We start from the raw sequence: 13,768 nt of genomic DNA, 5'->3' as shown, positions 1-13,768 counted from the left end.
CAGTTGTCTGTTTTAAAGACTTTTGCTTTTTTTAATACAGTCTTGCAAATAGTAGATAATTTGCAAGACCTTTGTATATAAAATGAAAATGTTTCTATATGAAGTCTACAAGACATATTTGCAATTGCTCGAGTTCTACTAAGAAAATATTTCAATACCAAGTTTACAAGCCTCATTGCAATATGACTTAATAATTAAGTTACTCTTGTAAATTGCAATTAATTTGCTAAAATTTCGCTTATAAGTAGATTTTTACTTAAGAAAAGTTTATGTTTTAAGTTTACAATACCTATTTGCAATTATTTTTATTTTGTTCAGCAAATTCCCGTTTGTAAACGGAAGGAAAGACAACATTTCTGTAACCAGTTTACAAGACTTATTTGCCATAGTTTATTTAGCAAAATGCTGTTAATTTGTTAGTATGTCGCAAGTTTACAAGACTAATTTGCAATAGGTTTCATTACTTTTCTTTTTATTTTGTAAATGAAAGATAGATAATTTGCTGATACACCTTATGATAGTAGTTTTTTTTTACAAAAGAAAACGTTTGTGTATTAAATTTACAAGACTTCCTTAAGAATTTTTAATTAAGCCTTGCAAATAGCCAATAATTTACTAGAACTCATTATGCAATAAGAATTTTACTTAAAAAAACGTTTCTGTATCAAGTTAACAAGAATTTTTTGGTGATTAAGTCTTGCAAATGGCGATTAATTTAATAGAACACCAATAAGAATTTTACTTAAAAACCGTTTCTGTATTAAGTTTACAAGACTTTTTTTGGTGATTAAGTCTTGCAAATGGCGGTTAATTTACTAGAACATCTAATATAATAAAGTTTTTACTCAAGATCAAGTTATTCCAAGTTTGCAAGACTTATTTACAATGATTTTTTTTAGTATTTTTGCTTTTGTTTTGCAAAAGTGCTAGTAATTTGCAACAACTCTTCATATATGAAGATTTTTTTCTGATTAAAACGCTTCTCTTTTAAGTTTACTAGACCTATTTGCAATGATTTTTATTACTTTTTATTTAGTCTTGTAAATCACGAAGCGAATCTGTCTTTAAAAAAGTTTTTACTTTAAGATAACTTTTCTATAACATGTTTACAACGCTTATTAGCAATGAGTAAAAGTATTGCAAAGTACTTATACTTATTAACATGTTTAATATTTACAAGACCTGTTTAGTTTGCAAATCATTTTGTAAATGATACGACAATTTACTGATACTCCTTATGATAGTAGTTTTTTTTACAAAAGAAAACGTTGCTGTATTAAATTTACAAGACTTCCTTAAGAATTTTTAATTAAGCCTTGCTAATTTACTAGAACTCTTTATACAATAAGAATTTTACTTAAAAAACCGTTTGTGCATCAAATTTAAAAGACTTGTTTGGTGATTTAGTCTTGCAAATGGTGGTTAATTTACTATAACACCTAATAAAGTAAAGTTATTACTCAAGATCAAGTTGTTTCAAGTTTGCAAGACTTATTTGCAATAGTTTTTAGCATTTTTCATTTTGTATTGTAAATTTACAACAACCCTTCAACGACGCTACTCTTTTAAGTTTACTAAACTTATTTGCAATGATTTTTATTAATTTTTATTTAGTCTTGTAAATTGGTAAATTTTACTTAAGCTAACTCTTCTATAACAAGTTTACAATGCTTATTAGCAATAAGTAAAAGTATTGCAAAGTACTTATACTTATTAAGATGTTTAATATTTACAAGACCTGTTTAGTTTGCATATTTAACTCAAGAATATAAGTATATCACAGTATTGTATATTTTTTTACTATAATTATTAAGTTTTGCAAGGTTTACAAGCTCTGAATTACACTTTTTAATATATTCTTTCTATGAGCTTGCAAACTATAGTAAATTTAAAAGGCTTAATAGTTTTTAATAAGCAAATAAATATCAATATTGAAAAAAATATCAAAAGACAAAGAAAGAGTAAATCACAGATTGTAATTGTTAGATTTAAAAGATCTACAAGGGTGAATTCCCTTATTTACTGCTTATTTTGTAAACTAAAGATTTGCAACCTTTCTAAGCGAGCATTCCATTAATATTTTCCTTTTGTTTAACAAACTACAGCTACAAGTCTAGCTTTAGAAAATAAATTTTGAAATAGGTACTATATATTAAATTTACTACACAAATATTAACGCTTTGAATTGAAAACTTTTTTCCAGCCTTTTTTTTGTTAAAACTCTTTTAACTTCAACAAAAGACTTGAAAAACTTAATAAGAACTTAAATCAATAATTTTTTGTTACTCATGTTACTAAACAATAACTTAAATAAAGTTTTTCATACTTAAATCTTCTCAATTTGTTAATGTTTCAAATGTTTGAATATTTAATTTTTTTTTTTTTTTTGATAAATTTCTTAAGTGATTAATTAAATTAATCACACCACCCTAATTGTTTGTTTTATTAATACTAACTAAAACTATAAGTAAATAAATTTGTTTTTCTTCTTAATGAATTTAACTAAATATAAATTTTTGTTTTTCTTTTAAAGTCTCTTTAACTTAGACTTAAACTAGAATTATCTTCTTTTTTTTTTTTTTGTTTTTCATTATAATAATATTTTGGCTATATGCAAATATTTAGCTTTATATGTATAAATAATAAAAAAAAGTTTTTAGTTGAACATAAATACAAATCTTTTTAACATAAACATTTGTTAAGTTTACAGGCTATTACTTAACACATCATTTACGTCCAATTTCTTAAAGCCTGTTAGCAATTATTAAGTGTTTGTTTGCAGTTAGTTAAACCAACCATCATCATCATCATTATCATGCAAAATCACTTTTTATTTCTAGTGATTTTTTTCTCTTATGATTATTTACTATTTTTTTTTTTTCGTTAAGCTTTACACACCTCCAGTCTTGGAGTCCTTTTTATATCACTTTGTTGGTTTATCGTGTGTGTGTTCTCTTATCTTTTCCATTTTGTTGTTTTATTAAACCTTCGTTGTGCTTTTCATTTCGTTAGAATTTTTGTTTTTGGCGTATTGTTGTCAACTTTTTTTCTTGTGTTTATTTTCCTGATGATGATTGTGTATTACCTGATGTATTATTATTGCCTGTTGATGAGTTATTCTGATTGTTATTGCTTTGCTGTGGTATGGTATCACAGCGTCTATAGCAAAGTAAATAAGGTACTCGTGGTGTCCGTGGTAAGAGGACATGATTTTCACTTACCGGTTTGACAGAGCTGTCATCGAAACGCAGCCAACTGCCATAGCCGGTGTGATAAACATCAGTGATATAATGTCCTTTGGTGGCCTCTTTGCCATCATGATAGACAACGGCAAAGAGACGATAAGCTCGTTGTTTTTGTGAGTACTTCTTGGAAGCTAAAATTTCTGTGAGAATGAGAAAATAAAGATTTGGGTTTGAATAAGCAAAGAAACAATAAGAAAGTTTAAAAACTGGAAAGTTTGGAGTTTAGACTACAGACTAGACTAATCTATGAGCTAGACTACAGAATAGATTATAAACTGTATAATATATCAGACAATAGACTAGACTGTAGACTAAACTATAAGCTGGACTATAAACTAGATTATTGAATGGCCTATAGACGAGGCAATAGACTAGAATAGAGATAAGATTATAAACTAAATTACAGAATAGACTTAACTATAGACTAGAGAATAGACTAGACTTTAAACTAAAGACTAGACAATAGACTAGACCATAGACTAGACTTTAGACTAAACTATAGACTTGACTATAGACTACACTATAGACGAGACTAAAGACTAGATTAGACTATAGACTAGACTATAGACTAGACTATAGACTAGACTATAGACTAGACTATAGACTAGACTATAGACTAGACTATAGACTAGACTATAGACTAGACTATAGACTAGACTATAGACTAGACTATAGACTAGACTATAGACTAGACTATAGACTAGACTATAGACTAGACTATAGACTAGACTATAGACTAGACTATAGACTAGACTATAGACTAGACTATAGACTAGACTATAGACTAGACTATAGACTAGACTATAGACTAGACTATAGACTAGACTATAGACTAGACTATAGACTAGACTATAGACTAGACTATAGACTAGACTATAGACTAGACTATAGACTAGACTATAGACTAGACTATAGACTAGACTATAGACTAGACTATAGACTAGACTATAGACTAGACTATAGACTAGACTATAGACTAGACTATAGACTAGACTATAGACTAGACTATAGACTAGACTATAGACTAGACTATAGACTAGACTATAGACTAGACTATAGACTAGACTATAGACTAGACTATAGACTAGACTATAGACTAGACTATAGACTAGACTATAGACTAGACTATAGACTAGACTATAGACTAGACTATAGACTAGACTATAGACTAGACTATAGACTAGACTATAGACTAGACTATAGACTAGACTATAGACTAGACTATAGACTAGACTATAGACTAGACTATAGACTAGACTATAGACTAGACTATAGACTAGACTATAGACTAGACCTATAGACTAGACTATAGACTAGACTAATAGACTATAGACTAGACTAGACTATAGACTAGACTATAGACTAGACTATAGACTAGACTATAGACTAGACTATGAGACTAGACTATAGACTAGACTATAGACTAGACTATAGACTAGACTATAGACTAGACTATAGACTAGACTATAGACTAGACTATAGACTAGACTATAGACTAGACTATAGACTAGACTATAGACTAGACTATAGACTAGTCTATAGTCTAGTCTATAGTCTAGTCTAGTCTAGACTATAGACCAGACTATAGACTAGACTATAGACTAGACTATAGACTAGACTATAGACTAGACTATAGACTAGACTATAGACTAGACTATAGACTAGACTATAGACTAGACTATAGACTAGACTATAGACTAGACTATAGACTAGACTATAGACTAGACTATAGACTAGACTATAGACTAGACTATAGACTAGACTATAGACTAGACTATAGACTAGACTATAGACTAGACTATAGACTAGACTATAGACTAGACTATAGACTAGACTATAGACTATAGACTAGACTATAGACTAGACTATAGACTAGACTATAGACTAGACTATAGACTAGACTATAGACTAGACTATAGACTAGACTATAGACTGGATTACAGAAAATATCTAACATAAATATAAGTTTCTAACAACCACTTACTTGAATCAATTTTAAGTTCCACTGGGAACTCAACCTTTTTCAAAATCTTCGTGCAACCATCTGAACGATAGTCGAACCATTTAAGGTGTAAAATTAAAATAGGAGGCAATTTTTCCAAATTCATTTGTTGCCAGGCCACCACTTCCTGTTTGCTCTTACTGCCGGTAACACCTTCCAATTGATCACGACCAACTAAGATCTCCAAAGCCTCCTTAACCGAGGCAGCTTTCTATAAAAAATAAACACAAAAAATAATATTTAGAAAAAAAGTTTTCATTTATAAAATAAAAACAACTAAAAACGAAAAATACTTCAATATTCAGTTGCAGTGTAAAGAAAGGCTGTATAACATCTGTTGAATGTTCTCCCTCACGCTGTAAACGTGAACGTAATTCTCCACGGAAGATATCACTTAAGGGGGTGCAACCAAAATCAGTTTGACGTGTTACACTGCCCTTATTGCGATTATTGCAAATCATCTGGAAAATTTAATTAAACAAATAAATAATTAAATAAAATAAAATAAATTAATTGTTTTTCATTCCAACTAATCACCTGCCAAACGTCACCATCCTCTTCGGCCGGTTCATTTTGTCCATTTTGTTCGGTATTTGGTTTGGAAATTAATTTTATAACCTTAAAACAAATAAATATTATTATTGGTTAATAAATCAAGATTTAATATATTAGCTCATACCTCCAGCATTTCATCATTTAATTTATTAAGTATATAACTCAAAAATTCTTCGGCATCTTCTTGACGGCCCTCCACATGTTCCTCACGACTATCATTCCATAATTTATAGATTTCTGTGGGTTCAAAGGCAGGATCACACTGTAAATCTCCACCCAAATCATCTTTGTTGCCTTTACCACCCTTGGAATTACGTAAACGTAAACCACTGGGTAGATTAGAGAAATTGGACATGAAAGTCATCCTGTAAGAGCGAGAAAAAAGTACATTTTCATTATTCGTAAGAAACAAAACATTCCTTAAATAGTGAAAATCTGTGATCACTCATATTTCCCACCAAAAATCGATTTTTATATGAAATATCTAAAATCGGCTCTAGTTTCTTAAATAACGCTCCAATCCAGATAATAGTGAAAATCTGTGATGACTCATATTTCCCACTAAAAATCGATTTTTATATGAAAAACCTAAAATCGGCTCTAGTTGCTTAAATAACGCTCCAATTGAGAAAATAGTGAAAATCTGTGATCACTCATATCTCCCACTAAAAATCGATTTTTATATGAGAAACCTAAAATCGTCTCTAGTTCCTTAAATAACACTCCAATCGAGAAAATAGTGAAAATCTGTGATCACTCTATCTAAAATCGGCTCTAGTTTCTTAAATAACGCCCCAATCGAAAAAATCTGTGATCACTCATATTTCCCACTAAAAATCGATTTTTATATGAAATATCTAAAATCGGCTTTAGTTTCTTAAATAACGCTCCAATTGAGAAAATAGTGATAATCTGTGATCATTCATATTTCCCACCAAAAATCGATTTTTATATGAAATATCTAAAATCGACTCTAGTTCCTTAAATAACGCTCCACTCGAGAAAATAGTGAAAATCTGTGATCACTCATATTTCCTACTGAATTAGATTTTTATATGAAATATCTAAAATCGGCTCTAGTTTCTTAAATAACGCTCCAATTGAGCAAATAGTGAAAATCTGTGATCACTCATATTTCCCACTAAAAATCGATTTTTATATGAAATATCTAAAATCGGCTCTAGTTTCTTAAATAACGATCCAATTGAGAAAATAGTGAAAATCTGTGATCACTCATATTTCCCACTAAAAATCGATTTTTATATGAAATATCTAAAATCGGCTCTAGTTTCTTAAATAATGCTCCAATTGAGCAAATAGTGAAAATCTGTGATCACTCATATTTCCCACCAAAAATCGATTTTTATATGAAATATCTAAAATCGGCTCTAGTTTCTTAAATATCGCTTCAATTGAGAAAATAGTGAAAATCTGTGATCCCTCATATTTCCCACTAAAAATCGATTTTTATATGAAATATCTAAAATCGGCTGTAGTTTCTTAAATAACGCTCCAATCGAGAAAATAGTAAAAATCTGTGATCACTCATATTTCCCACTAAAAATTGATTTTTATATGAAATATCTAAAATCGGCTGTAGTTTCTTAATTAACGCTCCAATCGAGAAAATAGTGAAAATCTGTGATCCCTCATATTTCCCACTAAAATATATATTATATGAAATATCTAAAATCGGCTGTAGTTTCTTAATTAACGCTCCAATCGAGAAAATAGTGAAAATCTGTGATCACTCATATTTCCCACTAAAAATCGATTTTTATATGAAAAACCTAAAATCGGCTCTAGTTTCTTAAATATCGCTCCAATCGAGAAAATGGTGAAAATCTGTGATCACTCATATTTCCCACTAAAAATCGATTTTTATATGAAATATCTAAAATCGGCTCTAGTTTCTTAAATAACGCTCCAATTGAGAAAATAGTGAAAATCTGTGATCTCTCCTATTTCCCACTAAAAATCGATTTTTATATGAAATATCTTAAATCGACTCTAGTTTCTTAAATAACGCCCCAATTAAGAAAATAGTGAAAATCTGTGATCACTCATATATCCCACCAAAAATCGATTTTTATATGAAATATATCTTAAATCGGCTCTAGTTTCTTAAATAACGCTCCAATCGAGAAAATAGTAAAAATCTGTGATCACTCATATTTCCCACTAAAAATTGATTTTTATATGAAATATCTAAAATCGGCTGTAGTTTCTTAATTAACGCTCCAATCGAGAAAATAGTGAAAATCTGTGATCACTCATATTTCCCACTAAAAAATCGATTTTTATATGAAAAACCTAAAATCGGCTCTAGTTTCTTAAATATCGCTCCAATCGAGAAAATGGTGAAAATCTGTGATCACTCATATTTCCCACTAAAAATCGATTTTTATATGAAATATCTAAAATCGGCTGTAGTTTCTTAATTAACGCTCCAATCGAGAAAATAGTGAAAATCTGTGATCCCTCATATTTCCCACTAAAATATATATTATATGAAATATCTAAAATCGGCTGTAGTTTCTTAATTAACGCTCCAATCGAGAAAATAGTGAAAATCTGTGATCACTCATATTTCCCACTAAAAATCGATTTTTATATGAAAAACCTAAAATCGGCTCTAGTTTCTTAAACAACGCTCCAATCGAGAAAATAGTGAAAATCTGTGATCCCTCATATTTCCCACCAGAAATCGATTTTTATATGAAATATCTAAAATCGGCTCTACTTTCTTAAATAACGCTCCAATCGAGAAAATAGTGAAAATCTGTGATCACTCATATTTCCCACTAAAAATCGATTTTTATATGAAATATCTAAAATCGGCTCTACTTTCTTAAATAACGCTCCAATCGAGAAAATAGTGAAAATCTGTGATCACTCATATTTCCCACTAAAAATCGATTTTTATATGAAATATCTAAAATCGGCTCTAGTTTCTTAAATAACGCTCCAATCGAGAAAATAGTGAAAATCTGTGATCCCTCATATTTCCCACTAAAAATCGATTTTTATATGAAATATCTAAAATCGGCTGTAGTTTCTTAATTAACGCTCCAGTCGAGAAAATAGTGAAAATCTGTGATCACTCATATTTCCCACTAAATATTGATTTTTATATGAAATATCTAAAATCGGCTGTAGTTTCTTAATTAACGCTCCAATCGAGAAAATAGTGAAAATCTGTGATCACTCATATTTCCCACTAAAAATCGATTTTTATATGAAAAACCTAAAATCGGCTCTAGTTTCTTAAATATCGCTCCAATCGAGAAAATGGTGAAAATCTGTGATCACTCATATTTCCCACTAAAAATCGATTTTTATATGAAATATCTAAAATCGGCTGTAGTTTCTTAAATAACGCTCCAATTGAGAAAATAGTGAAAATCTGTGATCTCTCCTATTTCCAACTAAAAATCGATTTTTATATGAAATATCTTAAATCGACTCTAGTTTCTTAAATAACGCTCCAATTAAGAAAATAGTGAAAATCTGTGATCACTCATATATCCCACCAAAAATCGATTTTTATATGAAATATATCTTAAATCGGCTCTAGTTTCTTAAATAACGCTCCAATCGAGAAAATAGTAAAAATCTGTGATCACTCATATTTCCCACTAAAAATTGATTTTTATATGAAATATCTAAAATCGGCTGTAGTTTCTTAATTAACGCTCCAATCGAGAAAATAGTGAAAATCTGTATTCACTCATATTTCCCACTAAAAATCGATTTTTATATGAAATATCTAAAATCGGCTCTAGTTTCTTAAACAACGCTCCAATCGAGAAAATAGTGAAAATCTGTGATCCCTCATATTTCCCACCAGAAATCGATTTTTATATGAAATATCTTAAATCGGCTCTAGTTTCTTAAATAACGCTCCAATCGAGAAAATAGTGAAAATCTGTGATCCCTCATATTTCCCACTAAAAATCGATTTTTATATGAAATATCTAAAATCGGCTGTAGTTTCTTAATTAACGCTCCAGTCGAGAAAATAGTGAAAATCTGTGATCACTCATATTTCCCACTAAATATTGATTTTTATATGAAATATCTAAAATCGGCTGTAGTTTCTTAATTAACGCTCCAATCGAGAAAATAGTGAAAATCTGTGATCACTCATATTTCCCACTAAAAATCGATTTTTATATGAAAAACCTAAAATCGGCTCTAGTTTCTTAAATATCGCTCCAATCGAGAAAATGGTGAAAATCTGTGATCACTCATATTTCCCACTAAAAATCGATTTTTATATGAAATATCTAAAATCGGCTCTAGTTTCTTAAATAACGCTCCAATTGAGAAAATAGTGAAAATCTGTGATCTCTCCTATTTCCAACTAAAAATCGATTTTTATATGAAATATCTTAAATCGACTCTAGTTTCTTAAATAACGCTCCAATTAAGAAAATAGTGAAAATCTGTGATCACTCATATATCCCACCAAAAATCGATTTTTATATGAAATATATCTTAAATCGGCTCTAGTTTCTTAAATAACGCTCCAATCGAGAAAATAGTAAAAATCTGTGATCACTCATATTTCCCACTAAAAATTGATTTTTATATGAAATATCTAAAATCGGCTGTAGTTTCTTAATTAACGCTCCAATCGAGAAAATAGTGAAAATCTGTATTCACTCATATTTCCCACTAAAAATCGATTTTATATGAAATATCTAAAATCGGCTCTAGTTTCTTAAACAACGCTCCAATCGAGAAAATAGTGAAAATCTGTGATCCCTCATATTTCCCACCAGAAATCGATTTTTATATGAAATATCTTAAATCGGCTATAGTTTCTTAAATAACGCTCCAATCGAGAAAATAGTGAAAATCTGTGATCACTCATATTTCCCACTAAAAATCGATTTTTGTATGAAATATCTTAAATCGGCTCTAGTTTCTTAAATAACGCTCCAATTAAGAAAATAGTGAAAATCTGTGATCACTCATATTTCCCACTAAAAATCGATTTTTATATGAATTATCTAAATCGGCTCTAGTTTCTTAAATATCGCTCCAATCGAGAAAATAGTGAAAATCTGTGATCACTCATATTTCCCACTAAAAATCGATTTTTATATGAAATATCTAAAATCGGCTGTAGTTTCTTAAATAACGCTCCAATTGAGAAAATAGTGAAAATCTGTGATCACTCATATTTCCCACTAAAAATCGATGTTTATATGAAAAACCTAAAATCGGCCCTAGTCCTTAAATAACGCTCCAATTGAGAAAATAGTGATAATCTGTGATCACTCATATTTCCCACCAGAAATCGATTTTTATATGAAATATCTAAAATCGGCTCTAGTTTCTTAAATAACGCCCCAATTGAGAAAATAGTGAAAATCTGCGATCACTCATATTTCCCACTAAAAATCGATTTTTATATGAAATATCTTAAATCGGCTCTAGTTTCTTAAATAACGCTCCAATTAAGAAAATAGTGTACATCTGTGATCACTCATATTTCCCACCAAGAATCGATTTTGAAGAAAATATTGAAATCTGATGAAAACCCTAGTTTATGGAAGAAGTATGAAATACTTGTCTGTTCTCCAACCATTACCTGATCTTTGATCTACAGATCACATGTCATTTTGAAGGAAAACTTAAGAAATATTTCTCATCTGCAATAAAACCGCCACCAAAACGGTTTTATTTTAAAGTTTTGTGAAATATTTATATATAGTTTGATCTACCACAAAGGTAACGCAAAATGTAGCATTATATAACTAACAATTTGCTGACTTAATTGTGGATGAAAAGTTTGGACTTAAACCTTATAGCTTACTACTTACATGGCATTAACTGTAGGAGTCTTAACCTCACACAAATTGGCAGCTTGTTTTGGTATAGAACGTATTAAATTATATAAAGGCGAACAGCCGAGTAGAGCTTGTAATATGGAGTTGATATAACAATAGTTGGAACGATTTGTTAGACCTCTAGGTCTTAGACTAACGGTGGCCCAGTCACTTTTATATGTTGTTAAAAATTGAGCAAATTTCAAAGAGAATTCATCTAGATTGGCCAATGAGTTGCGTTGCGATTGTTGTTGTTGTTGCTCGAGTTTTTTGGCAGTTGTGGAAGCTGTGCTAGCCGAAGAGGGTGTGGGTAGATTTTGAGCTGAGGCTGCTGAATAAGATAAAGTACCCGGGGTTACTACGGGTGGTGGAGGTGTAACAGGAGTTATGCCCTCATAGGGAGCCACTTTGGCAATGGGTTTCTTTGAATAGTTGGTATTCGAGGAAGAAGAGTTGGAGCTTGTGTTTATTGTTGCAGAGGCAGCTGTATTTGAACTGGCTGAATTGCTGGTATTTGAACTACTGGCAAAGAGACTAGCCCAAGATGGTGTAGAGGGTGCTGCTGGTGTGTTGGCAGAAACTGGTGGTGCCAAATTTATGGCTGGTGTAGAGGAGGTTTCCACGGCATTACTGCTGCTGCTGCTGGTAACCGCTGCTGCAGTAGTATTTGGGGTAGTGCTTGGACCACTGTGTCCTTGATTTGAAAAACTATGTTTTTTAGTAGCAAATCCTGGTGGATAATGTTGGGTATGCTGCTTGTTAGAAATCGAGGTGGCAGCAGCTGAGCTAGCACTAACTGTCGGGGCAGTTGGTGTGGTCTGTTGTACAGCATCATTATTGGTTGTGGTTTGTTGTGATTGTTGCTGTTGAAATTGATGGGGCGCTGCAGTGGTGGAGGCAGTCGATGTAGATTGAGGGCCTTGACCCTTGCCAGCATCACTTGATTGACTGGTTTTACGTTCCATGGTGCTGGGTGCACTGGAAATGGGTGAAGAAGGCATTTTCATGGCTCCATAATTTCTAGTTTGTGGTTGCTGATAGTGATAATTTTGTTGTTGCTGCTGTTGATAATTATGATGTTGTTGATTGGTGTAAGTGCGTGTGGAGTGAGTATGTGAGCTGGACGTATTGCTGGCATTTGATTGTTTATTGTAACTACCGCTCGAGTGGCTGGAAGTGGGTGTTGCTGTTACCGCCACTGTATTGGTGGATTTCTTATGTTGTGAGGAATTTGTCCATGACATAGTTTTGGTTGTCTGCTGTTGCTGTGTTTGCTGTTGCTGATGATGGGAAGAAGCATCACTATTACTGCTGTTGGAGCCATGACCATGATGATAATCATATTTACGACTACGTGATTGATGTTGTTGATTGTACATTTGTGAAGATTTACGATTTTCATAGGTTTGTTGTTGCTGATGATGCTGCTGTTGTTGTTGTTGGGTATGGTGATGCTGATGTTGTTGTTGTTGTGTTGAAGCTTGATAATGTGTTTGTTGCTGTTGAGGTTGGGCTGTTGGTTGTTGCTGTTGCTGTGCTGTCACAGGCTGAGTTTGCAATTGTTGATGTTGATATTGCTGCTGTTGTTGAGGAACATTTTGTTTGGCAACATATTGATGTTTATGTTGTTTTTCCTGCACAGTTTGTTGTTGTTGCTGCTGATACACAGGCTGTGGTGTTATTATTTGTTGTTGCTGCTGAGGGGCTACCACATTTGTTGCTACCCACCGTTTCTACAGCCACTTCGGTACTTTTGTTGGCAACTGTTGTATGCACAATCTTTTCTACTGGCAATTCTTGCACATCAGTCATTAATGTTTTATTCGTATTGTTGAAATTATCCGTTTGTATTGCTTCCACTACAACATTTTGTGTCTGTATTTGCTGCTGTTGTGGCAATTGTTGATATTCGATGGCTATATTGTCAGCAGCAGGTTGTTGTACAATCTCTTCATTGAGACTGGTAACTGATTCGCCTGCTTGTATGTTTGAAACATTTTCATAGGTTTGCACATTGCTATCGACGATAGTATTATCTGTAAGTAAATAAGGGAGAAATTAATTTCACAATTAATTGAAATTTCCAAAAAAATATATATACATTTATTTATATAGAGAATTTTTTG

At 31.4% G+C, this 13,768-nt stretch overlaps 1 protein-coding gene across 1 annotated transcript; it reads right to left on the bottom strand.

Annotated features, from left to right (window-relative positions):
- Positions 1-328: 328 nt before the first annotated feature.
- Positions 329-13,560, bottom strand: LOC119606542 (ubiquitin carboxyl-terminal hydrolase 10). Its single transcript, XM_037960086.1, has 6 exons — positions 11,637-13,560; positions 5,927-6,167; positions 5,785-5,865; positions 5,541-5,708; positions 5,230-5,458; positions 329-3,385 (listed from the first exon to the last, which is right to left on the bottom strand). Exons 1-6 carry the CDS (start codon positions 13,019-13,021, stop codon positions 3,057-3,059), a joined length of 2,433 nt encoding a protein of 810 aa, XP_037816014.1. The 5' UTR covers positions 13,022-13,560; the 3' UTR covers positions 329-3,056.
- Positions 13,561-13,768: the final 208 nt, after the last annotated feature.

Source organism: Lucilia sericata, unplaced genomic scaffold (assembly GCF_015586225.1).
Source record: "Lucilia sericata isolate MDLA Ls3-8-SP2 unplaced genomic scaffold, ASM1558622v1 Contig000599F_arrow, whole genome shotgun sequence".
Classification (NCBI taxonomy): Eukaryota; Metazoa; Arthropoda; class Insecta; order Diptera; family Calliphoridae; genus Lucilia; species Lucilia sericata.
This window is presented reverse-complemented; position numbering and strand designations above follow the sequence as displayed.